At 40.9% G+C, this 20,963-nt stretch overlaps 1 protein-coding gene across 2 annotated transcripts in view; it reads right to left on the bottom strand.

Annotated features, from left to right (window-relative positions):
* Window positions 1-1,924: 1,924 nt before the first annotated feature.
* mao (monoamine oxidase) overlaps window positions 1,925-20,963 on the bottom strand; it is a 32,942-nt gene continuing 13,903 nt past the window's right edge. For both annotated transcript variants that reach the window (XM_080456941.1, XM_080456942.1), the window contains 12 exons: window positions 14,487-14,591; window positions 13,501-13,592; window positions 12,764-12,905; window positions 9,408-9,557; window positions 8,731-8,890; window positions 7,613-7,709; window positions 7,397-7,450; window positions 7,238-7,295; window positions 6,862-6,959; window positions 6,523-6,634; window positions 5,145-5,207; window positions 1,925-4,712 (listed from right to left, as the gene is read on the bottom strand). In XM_080456941.1, coding sequence (XP_080313067.1) covers window positions 4,557-4,712; window positions 5,145-5,207; window positions 6,523-6,634; window positions 6,862-6,959; window positions 7,238-7,295; window positions 7,397-7,450; window positions 7,613-7,709; window positions 8,731-8,890; window positions 9,408-9,557; window positions 12,764-12,905; window positions 13,501-13,592; window positions 14,487-14,591 — 1,287 coding nt within the window. In that variant the 3' untranslated portion in view covers window positions 1,925-4,556. The remainder of the gene's footprint in view (window positions 4,713-5,144; window positions 5,208-6,522; window positions 6,635-6,861; window positions 6,960-7,237; window positions 7,296-7,396; window positions 7,451-7,612; window positions 7,710-8,730; window positions 8,891-9,407; window positions 9,558-12,763; window positions 12,906-13,500; window positions 13,593-14,486; window positions 14,592-20,963) is intronic.

A 20,963-nucleotide genomic window follows, 5' to 3' on the forward strand; every position in this document is an offset into this window, starting at 1 on the left:
CACACCTTTAGAAAGAGAATCATTCAATCATGAAAGTAAACAAACAGCAATGGGAACGGAACAAAGCGGAAAGCCGCTCGGTTCCCACTGAAAACCATTGCAAAAAGACGGCCACATAATATACATGGGCAGAAGATTCAAAGTTGGTGTCCAGTTAGCTGTAGAATTAGCCATGGTTCACATGCTTGTATACAAGGTATGACAGTCATGTTTTAGGGCTACTGTAGAATACAACTCTCATAGACGTACGTCAGAATCATAAATACGTCTACGAGAGTTGTATTCTACAGCTAGTGTCAAGTCACATAACTTGACTGTGTTTCGACCCAGCTGAAGAAAGTAACGTTAATTTTGGGTGTGTTTCATTTATGTATTTACGGTTACATTTACCTCCAGCTGCGTTGACCAGACCTCAGAATGTCTGTTGTCTACCAAACCCTATGAACAACCCCAATAAATGGTGTAGGCTTAACTGACACTAAAAATGTTTCTTCCACCGAAAAAGTAGCGCTACAAAATGAGATCACTTTCGCAGACAGTATTTTCTTCTATTTCTATCTTCTATTGACTTCTATTTCTGTATCCGAAAACTGAACTAGCCTGCTGAGAATTCTGCCCAATCATAGTTTTGATAATAATTTACACAATTTCTCGGCTCAAAATACTGGAATACTGGAAAAAGATTGGAAAATAATTTAACTATGTCTAAACTGAAGTGCTACATTAGTACATTTCAGCAGCCTTCTTGTTTGTTCTTCCTTTAGTGAGAGCTGTTTGTGCCTCACTCACTGCTGCTATTGTGGCCAACAATACTAGCACCATCTGTTGTGTTACCATGAAATGGTCTTACCTTGGGTCCAAGCCAGACATCTCCATGTGACTTGGGTCACTGGACACGCACACAACTAGAGGACTGCTTTGAACATTTTAGAACTAATGAGAACTGATCACTGATCCATCTGTCTTATGGGAGCAGAACTCTGCTGCATCCCACCAAGTTTGCCATTTGCTGTGAATAGAGACTGTTAATAAAGTGCGATATTGCATCTATATTTGTCCTACAGCAAAGATTACAGGACCTTCTGCACTTGTTTACACACAAAGTTGGTGTGTGTAAACTCATACACACTCATACCCATTTTCAAAAAAATAAAAACAAAATGATACTGTACATAGGCTAAAGCATATAATAGTAGGCCTACTGAACGTAGCTTTGTGAGCTTGTATATCTGCTATTTAAAATACAAATAAATTAATAAGTTGGCTACTCTAAATCAGGGGTCTTCAACGTTTTTTAGGCCAAGGACCCTTAGCTGAGAGAGAGATGAAGCAGAGACCCCCACTCTTATTTTTAACTCTATGCCCCCACTACATAGTGCATAAAATTGTCTTGCAGATTAACCTTTTCATAGATTTCATAGATAGCTTCATAGACTTGTTAGACAGCACTATCATCATCAGTGTTGTATTTTATTTGTTTACAAATCTTTATATACTTAAACCCTCAATACTTAGTAAACTTGACCTTTGGCTCTGTACTTGGCCTGCTCCTTTTTTCCCTGAACACCAAACCTCTGCCGAAAACAGTCGATCACACCGTGCCGCAGCAGATCTGATAGTTTCGGCAAATGTTCCCCACAGAATAGGGATGCTAGGGTTAAAGTGGTTAATGTAAAAAGAAAACAAATCCTATCACACAAAGACTTGGTGGCCCCCCTGTAGTAACTCTGAGGACCCCCTAGGGGTCCCGGACCCCCTGTTGAAGACCCATGCTCTAAATGATGATCCTCCACATACCGAAAGTGAACCCATGCATCTAGTATCCCCTACACAACCCACCTGTGTAATAAACACTAACACAAAAACATTTCAGTATGAGTAAAAGATTTATTTCACATTTGCAAATCATCAGTTTTGTAGGGGACTCATACTGTACAAGGACATCAAAAGTATCAGCTACAAGGATGTTAAAGAAATGGAGAAGACGGGGTCTACAGAGAGCCATAGAGATAATACACTGGTTATTCATGGCTCAGTGAGTGATGCAGGTTTGAAGGGGGGAAAACACAGTGTTGTAGTTTTGTCAGATTGTCAGATTTTTGTCAGACAATACCACCCCTACCCTTCAGAGTGGGGGGGGGGGGGGGGTTGAAAGATGTTAAGGGAGAGCATACTTACAGGTGCCACAAATGTACAGTAGACAGACAATCAAGCACTGCATTCACATTTATGAAACGCTAATACACACACACCCCCCTTGCTTTGCTGGATATGAGAAGCTTGTTTGACCTAGATCAAGGGATCAGACATGAGTCAGGGAACACAGTTTGGATTTGTGGGCTATATAACTCATTCGGACTCAGATTAGCCATTGTGTGTCCATAGAGTGTTATGTGTCAATAACACTCTATGGGCATGTTAAGAGGGATGGAGTTATTGGTGCCCCCTTACTACAATAACCTGGTGCATCTAACCTCTCAACTCCATTACAAGCAGGGGGGGGGCAAGAGTGTGGGAGTGGGGACAATATTCGCAGAGTCTCATAGTCACACAGGCACTTAAGAGACATGACAAAACACCATGATTTCCATTAAGGCACAACAGAGACTACACTTAAACACACTTGTCTTTGGGACAAACAACACCATGATCTACTCGAGGGACATACTGTATAGTGTACGACACACTTCAACACAGATGGACTTACAGTACTGTGGTAACTACTGTGGTCATCTAATGTGAAGGGTTTATTTCCTTCTTGCACCTTGTGATGAAGGTGATACCCACAATTTATTGCTGACATGAAAGTAAAGTCAGCTTAATGTGGAATGTTATTAAAGATTTCAATGAATGATATTGGCTTACAGTGACAACCAATAGAGGATGTAGACACTTTTAAACAGTAAATTTTAATTGGAAACTGTTGTTTCAGGTCGACTTTCTTGTACCAAAATGAATGCTTGACATGTATTCTGTAAACTAAGTTGCATGTCTTGTACACATGTGCGTCTGTCTGTGGCAGGCGGACAGATATGCCCATACAGTGTATGGACTTTATGTTACGTTGTCAGTGCAATAACCCCAGGAACACCGGGCATCTTCACACCGTGTTTTCTGCTTGTACTATATAAAGTTAAAACTTGTATGTCTGTCTGTGGCAGGTGTACAAATATGCCCAAATATGGACTGGACATTTGAGCTGCCAACACAATAACCCCGCCAACGATGGACGGACTGATCAGCTCTGTTTCTCTCTCTCTCTCTCTCTCTCTCTTTCTATATATATATATATATATATATACATTTATATATGTAGAATTAGAACTCTCTAAAAGTAATGAATTAAAATGTAATTGATGCAATGTAAAACAACAGAGGAAAGTAAATATTACCCTGTGGGTTTGGAAAGTATGGGTGGGGAAAACATGGTACGCTTGGTGTGTCTGCACACAAATTAACGCAGATGCGATTAGCTTCTAGTCTAGGTTCTATGGTATTATACTCTGTCTGCACGTAGAGTAAAATGATTGTGATGAAAAAATAAATGCATATTTCAAATATATTCAAATATAAGTTTAAAATAAAACAATGACAAATAAGGTAGTGTCAGCTAATCATAAGAAAATACATTCAAACACCTCCATTACCTTTACAAACAAGCAACCTTTTACCACACACAGCAGCTTAGTGGAGATGTAAAACCCCGGAATGCAGTTTTCATTCAAACCTCTTAATGACTTAGTAATAGACAGTGGCACAGTACTATACTATTCTGACACTAGTAGACTTCAATGCTGGCTACAGCTGCTTGGCCAGAATAAATCAGCACCTAAAATCTCCAGAGGTAATTAGACATTACTGTATGTATGCGCAGACATTTTATCCAACATTTTAAGCAGCCGCACATACCTTAGCACACAATTTAACACACGCGCACAGCCGCACACACACACACACACACACACACACACACACACACACACACACACACACACACACACACACACACACACACACACACACACACACAGTACAAACACATAATAATATGCAAACAATGAACGTGAAAAGTTAATTTAAACACACAGTGTGAATGCATTGGCAATGTATGTAATGTTAATGGTCGTATCAATACTTTACTTTATCAATTACCGATTATTTTTTTCCTTCATTGGTTTGACAATCTGAATCTCAGACTTATTTTGGTTGCACTGTAATTATCATGGCGCCAGGTCTCCACTCCTCTGTCCAACGAGCATCTCTCTTTCTCCCTTTTATCAGCCTATTACTCTCTATTTCTCACTATTGTGATTAGACAGTACATAGAGTGATTATATTGTGGTGTAGTGAGCGAACTTAACAGTCTTCATCCCTTTTACATGCCAGACTGTAGGGTGTGTCTCAAATGACATCCTATACCTGACATAGTTCACTACTTTGTAGCGCGGGGTCAGACAGTAGTGAACAGGAAGTACAAGAGCACGGTGTCCATCGAGAGTTGCCCCTTTGAGATGCAGAGGAGAGAGATGACGGCTGTGAGTGGGTGGGTGTTGTGTTTAACTCCGGGGAAGGAGCCCCTTCCGATAGGCCACCAGGCTCGCTGCCGCGGCAACAGACAGGAGTGTGGAGACTCCCATGAAATTGAGGAAACCTCCAACTGAAGGTAAGTTTCGCTCCCAAAAAGTGGTGACAAAGGGGAGAGCTGGGATATCCTGAAAGAGAGAGAGGAGATCATGTTCATTAGGGTTAGGGTTAGATTTTAAGTGGTGGAAAGTAACTAAAAGTACATTTACTCAAGTTCTGTACTTGAGTACAATTTTATACTTTACACTTCTAGGCTACTCACTACACCTCAGAGGCAAATATTGTACTTTTTACTCCACTACAATTATTTGAAAACTTTTACTTATTATTACAAAACATACAGTAGATTAAGCAATTAAACCCACCGATCTACAAGCGCACAACGTGTTGCTATGCAGTGTATTGTGAGCTTGTAGATCTGCTATTTTTGAAAGATTTTGACAATTTTGGAAAACTAAAAAAAATACTTTTACTCAAGTCATATTTTGAATACAGGCCTATTACTTTTAACAGAATCTGAGTACTTCCACTCCTGCTGTTTTTAAATCAGTAATCCTTACCACAGACTCCGGCTCTGACTGCCAGATCTGGCTCTGGCTGATCTTGCCCATTGCACACAACACCTGAAAAACAACACATGCATAGAACTAGGGCATAATATGGTAATACCTTATTATTGTGAATAACTGGCCCACATGGTCGACTAATGCAATACATTAGGAGAAACACTCCAAATTCAGAAACAATGTAAACTTCAAACTATATATAAAACTAAAGAGACAAAAGAAATGTGCTGCAAGAGAAAAGGATGTAAATAAGATATTTACTGTGGTGGGAAGCCTATCACCACTTGCGTGTGACATGCACTTGGGGGATAGTGTTCCTCCACAGGCAATTCTACTTACTGACATCAATATTTTATATAAATACTTATATTATATTAATTACTCATACAAATATTTCAATATTTTGTATACATTTTAATTTGATAAATATAATTGCTAGCCATCACTTCATACATAGTAGCAACAGTAATTTGAGTTATGCTATCAACTAATTAAGCAATAAAATGCGAGGTGTGATATACTATCAATTACACTGCGGCTACAGGCGTATACTGTCTGTAGGGCTCCATTTTGTGTTAACAACACCCGTAGCCATGATGTAATCACGATATACCACGACATCTTAGCGAATTCTACAAATGTCACTGTTTAATGCAGAAACATGATTTCTTTAGCCTGGGATCCAGCCTGATTCACTACGTTCGGCTGATTTCTTTTTCTCACTTCGCTTATCAGTCTGACCAGCCTCCTATTTGACTCGTATTTTAATGACGTAGACAAGTCAGGAAGTGACTTGAGTTTTACATTGAACAACACTGGTCCCGCCACCCCCTACAGACCAATCAGAAGCCGCGGTTCGTTTTCTCCCATCTGTGCATGGAGATAGGAGGCTTTCCAGACTGTGTAGCGAGTGAGAAGCAGTCTGGAGCCCAGGCTACGATTTCTTCCCCTCACTAAATTAGGTGAGTCATATGACAATGGCCGTCACGACAGGGTTTTGATACTCCATACGTTTGCCTGTAACTACCTTCACAAATATGTGGGCAGGGCCTATTTCTTACAAACAATGCCATATAACATGAACCCAACATCCAATTTCTACACGCAGCTTCCTCGTGTCCAGACGGCTGTACCAACCAAGCCTGCCGGATATCTGCGATCAGAGGAGCGCACTTTTCTAGTTGTGCATGTTTTGAATCTTCCAGCATGTTTCCTTTTTATATTTGCTTTGGCACGTTGTAGTATGTTTCTTCTCTTGCAACACGTTTCCATTGTTGCATTCGCTTTAGCTTTAGCTTTCGTTTATGTCTTAACGTAAAACAATGACTTCAACCAACTTTGACTGATTCGTGTTTTGTGATAGGCCACTGACCTCTCTGGCTGCCCGCTCCCCAGCCTGAACAGCCCCCTCCATGTAGCCACTCCACTCTGTGGCAGTCTCTGTGCCTGCAAAGTACAACTTGTCAATAGGTTCCCTCAGGACCCTGGAGATGTGGAAAAACAGAAACGGAGAGACAGAGATGAGTTACAGTATAGCAGGGGTGGACAACCATGGTTTCGTCAATATCGGGGGGCTTTTTGGTCCAAATCAAGTGTGTGTGTGTGTGTGTGTGTGTGTGTGTGTGTGTGTGTGTGTGTGTGTGTGTGTGTGTGTGTGTGTGTGTGTGTGTGTGTGTGTGTGTGTGTGTGTGAGTGTGTGAGTTTGACTTACTTTCCAAACTGAGTGAGAATACCTGGGGGGAAATAGGCAGTGTAGCATCCCCCAGAATACTCCTCCTCACACCAGTTCTTCTCTTCATAGTGCACAGGCTGTGGCAAAGAGATGCAGAGGGAGTGATGGGAGTCAACAGTGGCTTAACTTGTACCTGATGAATTTCAATTCTACTACAGTTATAGGAGTAATGTTAGGCATTCATTATGCCTTTAGTCTGTGCCTTAACCACATGAATATAGCAAACATTTGGCGGAAACAGTAGATCTATCAGCTCATAACACATGCTCATTGTGATGCATTGTGAGCTTGTAGGTCGGCTATTTTTGCTAGTTGACGTTCAACAAAGTATATAGGCTTTAAGTGGTTAACTCACATGCAGCGCCTCCTCAGTGCCCAGCACTCTGGAGTAGATCTCACAGATCCTGCTCAACCTACACCACAACAGACAACGGTTAGGCTTAAACATATCCTGTAGCATACTTGTATTCATCTTGACACACTGCGGGTCGTGTCACAAGTACACAACAGCTACCTCTCCTCTTTGGTCAGTCCACACAGCTTTCTGCATTTGCGAGCGAGGATGAAACTGAAACGAGGCCAAGAGAAACCCAAATTACTGACCAATCTGGTGATAATAACGAGGCCACACACACTTTCAGTCAGACTCTCAAACCACCTGACCAATAATTGTGTAAATTTTGTAATTTGCAGCTGCAGAGGGGATGGGAGATTCATTTCCAAAATTTACCCCATAATACACGGCGCACTCCCATCAGGCTTTGTGTCATCCAGTGTCAGGCCAATGGGAGCACCCTCCTCCTCAATCACCATGCTACCACAGTAACCTGTTGATACAAATAGGGGTGCAACAGTTAATCAAACTATAGTAATGAATAATTATATTGATTGGCTATAATAAAAAAAAAACAATAATCAAGAACTTAATAAAAGTATCTGTTAATAATCTATCCCTATTTTGAGCATGTCAGAAAGTTTACAAAGTTAAAACGTAAAAACAAATAAATGAAATAGTGAAAAGAGCCGATCTACACTGCATTGTGAGCTTGTACATCGGCCGTGTTTTTTCAATTTCTTGATTATTTTATGTTTTAATAAAAGAATTAGAAAAATAAATAAACGAAATAAGTTATGAAAAGACGGCCCCCTCATGCATTAGAAGGACAATATCAGTGACCATAACATGTGTTTTAAATGAGTCTAATGGTTGGAGATTGAAGTTGAATGGGCTTAAGGATGTGGGGTGTGTCTGATAAAATGAATATCAAATATCTAAATATTGAATCAAGCAACTGAAAAACTGTCTAGGGTGCACACAAAAGAAGACCCCATAGCCCCATAGCCTTAACTGTTTTAATGTGAAATACTCCTTTAAGTGGTTAATCAATTCGTTGATATATTAAAAATAATAAATATATCTAATTTAAAAACACGCATCTCGATTATTCAATTAATTAAAAATAATATCGCTAGAATAATTGCTAAGAATATAATCGATAGTTGTAGCCATAGATACAAACGCACCGAGAGAGACAGAGACTCAATTCTATGTTGTTTCCCAGCTCAGTGACAGGGCCGCTTCTCCCTACACGCACACTACGCAGGCTGCGTGGGGTTTTTTTTTTTTTTTTTTTAAACGGACCCAATCCGCCCAGAACCGCGAAAAAAACGAACCCAATCCGCCCAGAACCCCAAAAAAACTTCGCGCGCGCGCACACGGAGGACACATGCACTCGCGCTGCGCGCGTGCATGTGTCCTGTATCATGCTTAGGGCCCCTGTGGAGTCTAAAGCGGCACTGTGTGATCCATACCGTCAACTCGCTTTTCTCTCTTCCTGCCATCCTTACCTTTCTTCCTCCAGAAGTTCTCTCGGTAGTACACCATGCATTTGATGACAGAACCCATGGGGACACGGTGGATCAACTGGTTCCTGAGAGGGGGCAACTCAGGCTTAAAGTGTATCTTCAGGTTCAGACCGGGAGGCGTGGCCACAATCACATACTTTGCCTGAGAAAGACACGCACACGACACGCACACACACACACACACACACACACACACACACACACACACACACACACACACACACACACACACACACACACACACACACACACACACACACACACACACACACACAGTACAGGATGGAGAGTGAGTCAAATATAGTTACAGTACATGGAACAGACTTTCAGGTGGCCCCTAGATGGCAGCACAGAGCAAAGCTGGTATCAGCATCTGTTTTAGATGATTGGATGGGTTTGGGGAAGGGTCAGAGAGAGTGAGATCATAATACCCCTTTACCTGTGTAGACTCAACAGATACTTACAAGGCCTCTGAACCAATATTTATGCATCTTTCTCTTTCTTTGGCTTTCTTTCATGTTACTTTATGCCAAAAAAACATTAATTCTTTAAGTAGTCTACATAAAAACCTGATTATTCAGAAGGGAATGGGGTGTTTGAGAGTAGAAGGCAGAGCAAAGAGAATCCAGCAAACTATAATTTGTGCCGTGGTCACTCACCATGTAAGTCTGTTTGTCAACTGTCTCCACCACCACTATGTCTCCAGTCTGGTCAATTCTGTACACTGGGGAGTCCAGTTTGACTTCGTCACCCAGCTCTTTGGCCATGTACTCACTGATCTGGTTGGAGCCGCCAACAAATTTCCTTTCCTGCAGGGACACAGAAAGAAATGGTATCACTGCTCCCTCCAATCTACAAGGCATTTCTACTGAAGCAAAAGACATGGGTTGTGCAAATTGTAATACTAGTTACCACAGTAGGGTAGGAGCTTCAGCCAAACCACATACTTTTGTCAGACAAAGTTGTCTCCACAGGCTCGATCTTGACCATGGAAAATGTCCCACACTCACATAAAATGTAGATTTATGAAGCAGGGCTGCAGGGTGTGCTAAGTCACTCTGTGCCTGATAAGAAATGCTTTAGCCTCACTATAAAGTAAACTCTTGTTTGATTGATGATGGTGTTGTCAGTGACCTTAGTCTAGCCTTTTTTCTCCTTGACAAACTTCTTTAATACTATGGCTAAAATGGAATATTATCAACAGGGAGGGTGGTCAAGGCGGGGGTTGTATACTTACTGTAACATTGCATGATATAAGTTATTGTCCATTATCTTTATCCGTTGCTTCTGTGCTCAAGGAACCAGAAGTAGTGATTCTACTAGAAACATGCCTCATAGTTTCTTCCTTGGCCTAGTGGGAATGTGAGTGCAAAGTTTTACGGCAATCGAATGCTGCATTCATGAGTTGAGGCATTTTGTACAAAACGGGCCACTCCTGCAAACTTTGGAAGCCAATCTTAGCCAATGGAGATGGAAAATTAAGAGACAGGTCCGTCTTGATCACATGACTATAGAGATAATGTGTAGCGATTTGCGTGATGTTTAGACAAAATCATGTTATACTGACAGATTGACTGACGGACAGAGGTTTCCTTGTTATATAACAGGATACCTTTTTCCCATTCTTTTTCCTATTTAAGATTTAAGTTTTCCAAAAACTCTTAGGTCAGGATTTAGAAGGCGTTTTTAGAATCGGCCTCAGGTCTAAATGGGTTGATGTAGAACGAAAACAGAAAAGTTACTAGTTAAGAGCCCTGAGGGACTCCACTCAACAATGTATGGGGTTTAATTGGTTAATAAACATAAAATACATTTTCAGCTGGGTTGCCATTTTCACCTAATCAGGAGAGAGAACCCATTTATCAGCTACAATTTCATAGTGTTCCAGCTTGAGACATGGAGGTCCCTGTTACTGAACAAACACTCGAAGAAATGATTGTTAGCTATTTAACACTTATAAAAATTAAAATAAAAAACACTTACGGCCCCTTTAACCCATTAATACCTGGAACGCATCTGTTTCACTTTAGATTTCTTTGGCTATTCAAAAATAGCAGATATACAAGCTCATAGCACGGCACCGAGTGCCGCGCTATGAGCTTGTAGATCTGCTATTTTTGAAAAATCTTGAAAACATTTTTCTTTTCTTTTTTCAAAAAACTGTTAGGATTTAGAATTTGTTTAAGAATCGTCTCAGGTCTTAATGGGTTAATGGAAAATTAGTTTGGTCTATAAGTAGTAGTACTACTGCATGACAAAATGGGGGCATGAGAGAGAAGAGAGGGTTGAGAGAGGGATTAGAACTTGCCAAATTAAACTGAGTAAAATTAGAATATGACCTTTTGCACATTGTACAAGTACAGTATACTTCAAAAATGTTCTCTCCATGATCACAAACACATTGTGGGCATTCTGCTATAACACGTTGGCTGCCTTTAGGTCCAGAAAAAAAACTAACCCTTCATCAAAATTGTCTACAGACTGGGTTATATAGGCCAGGGCAATGCTATGTTTATTTCTTTCTGGATCAAAGACTTTATGGCTCAAAGACAAGACCTTTTTTCTTTGTGCAAAGACGTTTTTTTTACTATTGAGTTTGGTTAGAAATGAAAGGTTTCCTAGTTAGAGCTGAATGCTGTGTGTGGATACCATCTAAATATATTCACATGCATTACCAAGGTTTGAACTGAACTGAACAAATGAACATAATTCACGTCAGATAGTCTAAACAACCTCTATAATCTAAACCATCTCAGCTCGGTGGAACACATTGAGCATGTGTGTGCATGGCATGCATGTCTTCTATTTGAAACAGGGAGTTCTATCTGACACAGGAAATGACAATGGAGCCCACGACAACATCCTCTAATTACCCAAACACGTTCCTCTGTGGCCATGGCAACAGGGCCACTCAGCCTTACAAAATCAGGGAACAGACTGGTCTCTCCCAGGACTCCAAGAAGACGGCTTTGTGATTGTAGTAATTACGTTGAGCTGATCTGGAGCAACTAAGGACAGGGATCAGTGTTAGTTTGGGGGACTGGGGGCAGTCTCTAAGTAATGCTCATTATAGACCCACCATTATTTGACTTGTTTCGGCATCGGCAAATATGCAGCTGATGTTTCTCGATTGTTAACCACCTGCCATCCCTTTTTTGGGCATGTCATTATTGGTGCCATTTTTCAAAGTTTTCAAACGTTTTCAATGATATCAGATCCGCAAGCTCACGAGTCACAATGCAACACACTGTGAACTTGTAGATCGACTTTTAAAAAAGAACTAGAGCCCTCACACCTATGTCGCACCGCTAATCCGACTGATATGCCCATATGTGGAGATCTCTGTATCTGTCAGTCCTTGTCCCTTTTATTCCCATATATAGAGATCCCTGGTGTCATCAGTATATGACATATATGGGCATGCTGATATGCCCATATATGGATATCTCTGTATCTGTCAGTCCTTGTCCCTTTTATGCCCATATATGGAGATCCCTGATGTCATCAGTATATGCCCATATATGGGCATGCCCCCTTTTGTGCCCATACTGTATATGGAGCTGAGTGATTTGTTTGCGCCTGATGGAATGACACATTGAGATTAGACAACACATTCCATATTTCAGAGGTCTGCCCGCCGGCAAATTTTTATCTATCCAAAAGTTATTAGGGTTTATTATAAGTTAACTGTTCTCAAAAAGAAACAAGAATCAAATCTATTCTTCAAACATTTTTCAATATGTTTTTGACAAAATATCAGTTAAAACATTGGTAATCGGTGGTCTAGTGCTCTCCAAAATCGGGAATGGCATCGGAACCAAAGATCTGGCTTTGGACCGTCTCTAATGCTTATCCTACTACTGTGAGTAAATTAGTGAATGTGTTTGAGGTCTGTACATGTATATGGTCAAGAAGAACAGAAAAAACTGAAATGTAGACATGCATGTACACATAATAAATAAATACACACGTACACACATAAGCCTGCATACATACACCAAGCATACAGACCCACCTGTCCTCCATTAGTGGTGGAGAAGATCCTCATGGTGCCTCCACACTGTTTGACGTACCAGAGGAACCAGAGAGCAGACACCTCATGAGGTTCAGACGTCACATTCACGTTGAGAAACGACTTGGCGAAGCGACGGGTCGTACTGGGAGGCAGTGAAGAGGGTGGACGAAGAGTTACAATACTCTATCTCTAATACCCATCAGCAGCACCATAACACGTACACAGTTGTGTATACATTACTTTATGTATTACATCGTCGCTGTCGGGTGGAAACCATGTACCGGTATGTGACATTGCCATTTGCCAGTATGACCATTACTTTTCAGGAAATAAAAAAAAAGTGTTCCAATGGATCATATGTAATTATTTAGTCAGTAGCCCTTGTGAAGACTTTAAATTGGTTAAATATTTATAAAATATTAACCACTTTCACTTTCAGCATTCTTCAAAAACAGCCAAAATAGCAGATATACAAGCTCTATAAGATCTACAAGCTCACATGTCGCATCGCAACAAATTGTACTACTTTTGCAAGACACTCTTGTACGACGAAGAAGGGCATTCATTTACTAAAAAACATATCAAGTTGAAATATGGAGATACCGGGTTTCTGCCAGACAACAACGATACGTGCCACAGATGAGTAGTGTCCATGTATTCTGATGTATTTTGATGTACCCAGTTAATTCAAATAAGAAGCAGACTGAGATTGGTGACGTCAGGGTGCCACGCGCTACCTGGTCCACAGGAGTTTGTCGAAGAGCTGTTGCATGGTCATCCTGTCCCACTCCTCAGCATGGGGGGCCCTCCACGGGGCCTCTCTAGGGATCTACAGAACAAAGAGAAAATGAGGCTGAAAGTTTGTGTGTGCGTGTCCCCACTAGGAAAAGATCTTTTTTTATGACAAAATATCTTTAGAGCTAGATACGTTATGAAAACATTCTGGTTGGGATTAGGATTAGGCATTTAGAGTGGCATGGAAGTTTTCCATGACCGCATAAATAAACCCTGTAATGATATGCCCTTTAACCGCCACAGGCTTATTGTCAAAAAGACGCAGGAAACTAGTCCACACATTTGTTTCTCCAGGCTGGATTATTGCAATTTCTTACAATTAGGCAGCCCCAACAAATCTCTAAAGACTCCCCAGCTGTTCCACAATGCTGCTGTGCATGTGCTGACAAGAACTACTGTAGGAAAAGAGTTCATATTTCTCTCATATTAGCTTCCCTGCACTGGCTCCCTGTAAAATCCAGAATATCATTTGAAAGCAGTCGTCTAATGGTCAGGCACCATCATGTCTTAAAGAGCTCATTGTGTCCTATTAGCTCACTAGAACTCTGTGCTCCAAGAATGCAGGCTTATTTGTGGTTCCAAGAATAAAAAACCATGGAGCTAACAGACAAAAATGGCCAGAGACTTCATGAAAAGTTGGTTTTGTTGAACCCACAAAGACAGTGAGACAAAGATGTGTAGGCGTGTGTGTGTGTGTGTGTGTGTGTGTGTGTGTGTGTGTGTGTGTGTGTGTGTGTGTGTGGGGGGGGGGGGGGGGTGTGGGGGTGTGTGTGGGGGTGTGTGTGGGTGTGTGTGTGTGTGTGTGTGTGTGTGTGTGTGTGTGTGTGTGTGTGTGTGTGTGTGTGTGTGTGTGTGTGTGTGTGTGTGTGTGTGTGTGAGAGAAAGAGAGAGAGAGAGAATAGCTAGTTGATGATGAGTCTTTCCTTACCTCCTCGCCCATCTCATCCATCGTTCTAAACAAGTTGTTGAAGTCCATCAGGGCGAAGGGGTTCCACATGGGAGGGAAGGAGCCTTTGAAAGGGTAAGCCTTTCCCTGAAGGAAGCACATCACCATCACCATCATCACCATCACCATCACCATCATCATCATCATCACCATCATCATCATCATCATCATCATCATCATTGTCACCACAACCACCGTTCAGGATATGTTGTCAGAGTAAGCAGCATTTACAATCATGTCGCCAAAATCGCTATGAAAATATTTCTTCATTATTCCAAAATGGTCACCTTGGGGCTGTGTCTATTTTTTCCACACAGACTGGATCAGGCGTAATGCCCAAAATGATATGCCTTCAAACCCATTAATACTACTGCTGAGTCAGAATGAATATTGAAAGACTTAGCCTAATTGAATTTCAAAATAGGCCTGTGGTCTGATTCTCTCTTCAAATAAAGTAGGGACACTGCTCTCTGATAATGGCAGTTGCTTAATGTTTTACAGTTGATCAAAGATAGCCGATAACGGCACACACAGCAAGTCTGAGTGTACAAATGTTCACAACCCACGCCTCATTCATTCACACTTGAACTCAGATAACAGATTTACAGATTTTTTTATATTTATAGTACATATAAAGTGAGGTGAGCAGGATTGAAATGGGGTCATGGTGCAATTTCTATAGTTCCTATAATTCATAAAATTCAACTAAGGCCTCCACTCTAGCATCAACACCCCCTCATTCAAATCTCTTGCAAGGTCCCTGGAAGAGGTCTTTAAGCATTCTATCGTCACTGAAAATGTGATTTGCAAGGACACCTTGAGATTAAACGTTGCCTGTTGGTAGTACTGTGTCTGCACTGTCATGTCATTAGTACTTGTTAACAGGTGATGGTTTGTTGGGTGGTGTAACGGTTTGACTTAGCAGATCGCTACATTGGTAAACTGAATGTGTTCAACTCTGTCTTCACTGTACACCACAACACCTACAACACTTAAACTGTAAAGTAGATTTGTAAATTAAATCTGCTATTTTTGAAAAAAAAAAAAAAATTGTGTGAGAACTACTGATTTAGAAGGCATTTGTAGAATCGGCCTCACTTCTAAAAGGGATATTTCACTTAAAAAAGTGGTCATTTTATCGTCTACTCAAGCTTTTGGGAGCACCCCGGACAGTTTTTAGATATTTGATATTAACTTTATCAGACACGCCCCCTATGACTTGTCATTTTTTGTTTCAATTACTTTTTCATTTTCATTTATAAAAAAAGAAAAAAGGAAAATGAAAAAAAATTAATACAATAAAAAATGAAAAAAGTAATAAAAAAAACACGACACCTCACGTATTACAAGGGCAGGGTGAGTCACCAGAACCAAGGACGGGTGTTTTTGATGAATCTAACATGTTAAAAATGGAGTTTGGAGTTATAATGGTTTTGTATAGGAAGGGGGCGTGTCTGATCAAATGTATATCAAATATCTAAATACTGAATCAAGCAACTTAAAAACTGTCCGGGGGGCTCACAAAAGCCTGAGTAGACGATAAAATTATCCAAACATAAAAAATAAAACATCCATTTAATGGGTTGAAAATGGCTATATGACAAGGCACAGCCATAGGAAGCTATCTGCAGTATTATCCAACCATGACTTCAGGTGTGTGTGCACTCTCCTATGAAGGAGAGCCACACAGTGGATTTCTACGGTACAATATAGAACTCTCCTAGTAACAGAAAACAAGAAGACTGCAGTGTTCTTATGGATCTCACAGATAGGTAGAGATGGACCATCTTACATGACAGAGTCCCTGCTACACTGCCCAGTTCTGTTCATGGTTATAGAGCAATAGGTCTGTTGCTATGGTGATGCATGCAATTCAAGTGTATACACGGAGAGGAGGGAGGGGAGGGTGGCATGACAGCATCTGTTATGACATTGCCAGTGAGTAGCAGGTCAACCTTACTAATTGAACTGGCATTTCTAGAAGAGATATAACTGGTATCTATACAGTAAAGAAAAACATCTATATTAACAATCTCTTTTAATAGTCTCACTCCCCCCCCCCCCCCCCACACACACACACCTCCCATTTGTTGATTCCCTAACCATATCACGATATTCATTATGCTGACTCATTGTGTAACGACTGTAAAATGGTCATTAATATAACACACTAATGCTAACAGTTGCGAAAATGGAGTGGCAGTAACCAACATTAGGCAGTTATCTGAAAACGGCAGATAATCAGAAGAGAAGGAAATTAACAACGATAAGGTATACAATATAGCACATTATATAGGTGTAATGACACTGGCGCTCATAATGCTGTCCAGTCATCCATCGCACAGGTCGCTGCTCTAGTTTGTTCTGGTTAGGTGGAGAGGCAAGCCATACCTTTGTGTGTTTAGCCACTTGAACCCCAGCATCCCTATTCTATTCTGGAGGGTCACAATGCATCGCAACGCAACGTGTTGTGAGCTTGAGCTTGTCTGCTATTTTTGTCAAAGAGATTTATTTAGGCACAGAGATTTGGTGAAGAGGGACAAAAGAACACAAAGTAAAGACTTCATACATGCTCAGCCCTGGACTAAACAGAGTCACTGGCTTCATTTGAAGATCAGGATGGGGAATTAAGAATTCACAATAAAAAAAAAGACAGATGTTTAAAAACTGTATTGACAGGGAAGAGGCACAGGAGAAAATGGTAAAATCAACTGGGACAGTTTGGGCGGTGCATGTGTGGCCTCAGGGCAAATCATATTTCTGAGGGACAAAAGGTCAACTGATGCAATAAAATGTCTGCTGTGAAAAGGGTTCTTTGCTAACCTGAGGATACTTGGACCACACAACTTAAAAGCAAAACCACTTTCAAAAATCCTGTGGAGTGTGGACATGTTTAACTACATGACATCCATACGGTTGCCAAGTCAGCCATGCCGCAACCTCTGCCAATCTTTCTCAATCTCTGATAAACACATCCAGTATTAATCAATGACTTTCTCCATTCCTGATAGCGCATTAATAAATTCAGTGCTGAGAGGGCTGGAGCTGCCTGTTAGGACAGTGGTTTGCTGATAAGGGAAACCAGGGCTGGCCTTTTGGATTACAATCTGCTATAGAAAAGCTGATTAGCCATGTGGCTTGCTTGTATGCTAACTCTAATTACACAATGCCTTATCACACGTGTGGGCCCTTAAAGGTTTAATGACATTCACTTTTACACCACATTCAAAGTCTTTGTCCTGGTCCTTCAAAAGTGTACAAAAAGTTTTAAGTGAAAATTCCATTCCAGTGATCAATGGCAGGTGTTTTTCTCTCACATTTCTAAAGCCTTTTCAACTGCAATGAAAAAAGAAATCTTTGCCTGCGGGTGTCGCTGGTGAGGGATTTTGCCTGTCAATCATCGCCTCTGCTCCGCCCCCCCCAAAGGAAAGGATAGGGGAGGGGAGGGGCGAGGAGGAGAGTGGGCGGGATTATTCGACAGTGACCTCACTGTCGAAGGGCCAAGCTCAGATTACTTTTCAGCCTAATTATTCAGAAAACCCCAGACCACAGAAAATCCACTGAATGTTTTAAGTTCAGTTTTTTTGGGTGTAATTGAGGTCATAAAACCCCAAATAAAACATTGAAAATAAAAAAAGTGAAAATGAATGTCATGATACCTTTAAGGCAGCTACACACTGTACGACTTTTAAAGTGGTCAGGGGGTCATCAGATCGTTAAGTATTTCACATTACACAAGTCTTTTTCTTGAAATCAGCTGTCATATATCGTTGTAAAAAAAAAAAAATTCTTTGTGCCACATGTGGGGATTAGCAATGTTGTTAGAAAGTTAATTCACAGACTAAGGCCTATCTTGATTGTATTCATCTGAGTAAAGTTTTGGCTAATCCAAAGCTACTTAAAACTCTAAATACACACAAGTGATACTCCAATATCACAATAAAACATGGGCTCATTAAGGAAACACAAATCAGTGTAGTGAATTGTAGTTACAGGTTATAGTTTGCCACAACATACTGTTAGAAAAGGACATCAAAGGCTGCCATAAGAAATGGTGGAGAAATGAATGAATGAATGAATGCTGTTGTTTGACTAGAGTTCATGCTGCTTACTCAACTTGCACTTTGCACTCTGGATAAGTGTCTTCTAGATCTAAAACAAATAAATTGTGGATATTTTGATGATGTAATTGGCTGGGTAGTGGTGGCAGTCTCTCTGTAAGTATCTATGTCATGTGTTTCTAATGTGTTTTTGCTAAACTAAAACTATACTAACTATATCACACAAAGGATGCTAAATATAGGCCCGTGAAAGTCATCATCAGACCAGATTTTGATCAAGCCAACCGAATGACAGTGAAATGATTAAAATAGAAACCAAGTGCTTTAGTGATTTCCAAAATGAAATTCATTCATCAGTTTTGACCTACTTTAGGCATTGAGCAGTGTGAATTATTATATACTGTATCATGCTACACACACAAACACACATAGACATGTAAATGCACGTCACGTATATAACTAGAAAGGGGAGCTCTGTGGAGCGCATATCTCTGCCAGGCTCGGTTGCCTTGTCAGAGTTGTGGATTGCAGATGAGGAAGATGCGAGGGGGGGGGGGGGAATAACATCTATATGATATTGTAGGTGTGTTCTATAGCTAAAAGCCTCTCAACATACAATTCCAATTTGGGGTTGATTGGATGTTGCATTCATGATATATGGTGTTTTTTGTAAGAAATAGGCCCCTCCCACTAATTTTGGAAGTCAATTAGTAGTAGCCTAGTATACTACTGTATAGCCACCATGAAGTTGATTTAAAAATTTTGGGGTGTAGTGTCTTCCTTGGTCTACGAAACATTTGATGCTGATAGGTCTGGCGACACACACACACACACACACACACACACACACACACACACACACACACACACACACACACACACACACACACACACACACACACACACACACACACACACACACACACACACACACACACACAGGGGCAAAATCATAATGTCCACCTCCCCGGTACACACACACACACACACACACACACACACATACACATGAACAGATACATACACAGTAGATGCACACACAAAAATACTGTACATGCAATTACATGTACACACTGACAATCAGACACTGATAAAGGTGGGCAGCTTTTGATGAGGCACGCTGCCATGGAAACCAGCCAGTAAGCTACAAGGGAAGCATGTTAGTGTGTATTTATGTGTATGTGAATGTTTATGTGTCTTTGTTGGGATTTCAGAGAGATAGTAACCAGGGGTGCACTGGTTGCTTCACGGGACACCATGGCATTCCACTTCCACCAGTTGTTTATTTTTTTTTCCCAGGATCACGCGCACGCACAATCGTACATGCACCAGCAAGCACTTGCGTGCCCACAGGCATGCGTTCCCATACTATGGTCACACACTGCTACTACTGTAGTACCCAATGCCACTGTTGTAGCCTAGCACGCAGATGTTGGTGGGGTAGTTACATAAAAAAATAGCATTTCATGTACCCAACAGCACCACACTACATGACATCATACACACCCCATACTAAGGACCGCAATGGAAACAAGCTGTAAGCTTTTTTGCGTTGTCCTTTTGATTTATGGTGTGTCAGATGTATGTTACATGTGACATATGATTTTATTGATAAAGATATCAATCAATCAATCAATAGCCAGCATTAAGCACTTCACACCCCATCAGATGCGCAACCCAACCCCTCTGGTCTCTCCATTCAGAATGTGTTGGTGCCAGATCAAACGCGTTTCAGAAGCCAGGATAGGCTAATCTGATCAGCGTCGCACTGACACACACTCAAAATAACAATGCAAAACTAACTACAATTGCATATAAAACCATGCATCTTCATTTTTGTTTTTCCACCATCACCTCATTATGCATTCTATCATTCTACCTTTCTTTCTAAGCTTCTATAAATCTAGGCATTCCTTGGAAAAGGAAAACGCCAAAAACTAAACTAAAAACTAAAATGAATCAAACATAAATATAAATCAATATTTCATAATGCTGGTCAGAGCGTGTCTGTGTGCATCCGCACGCGTGCATGTGTGTGCGTGTATGTGACGTCATTAAAATAGCCTCCCCCCAGTTAAAAATGTACCTAACCAATTCACAGTACACTGTGCTTGCTGTCCCATCAAGTCCATTGCCAAAACAAATATTTTTGCTGCTTTAACGCAAAGCATCAACTTCCCTGCGGGTGGCATTTCAGTGTACTGCGGAAGTAGGTCAAGTCAGTAGCACACTGATGTTAGAGTGCAGAGCACTGACCGCAGAGCAGTGACTGCAGCACTTAACCCTCCCCATGAAGTTGAGGCTAGCCTGACTGCTTCATGTCCGCGATCCAAGGTGATTCAAAGGCAAAACACAGAAAAGGCAGAATATTTAAACAATATCACACGAGAGGTAGGTT

Source organism: Gymnoscopelus braueri (genome assembly GCF_963280865.1).
Source record: "Gymnoscopelus braueri genome assembly, chromosome: 18".
In the NCBI taxonomy this organism is placed as follows: Eukaryota; Metazoa; Chordata; class Actinopteri; order Myctophiformes; family Myctophidae; genus Gymnoscopelus; species Gymnoscopelus braueri.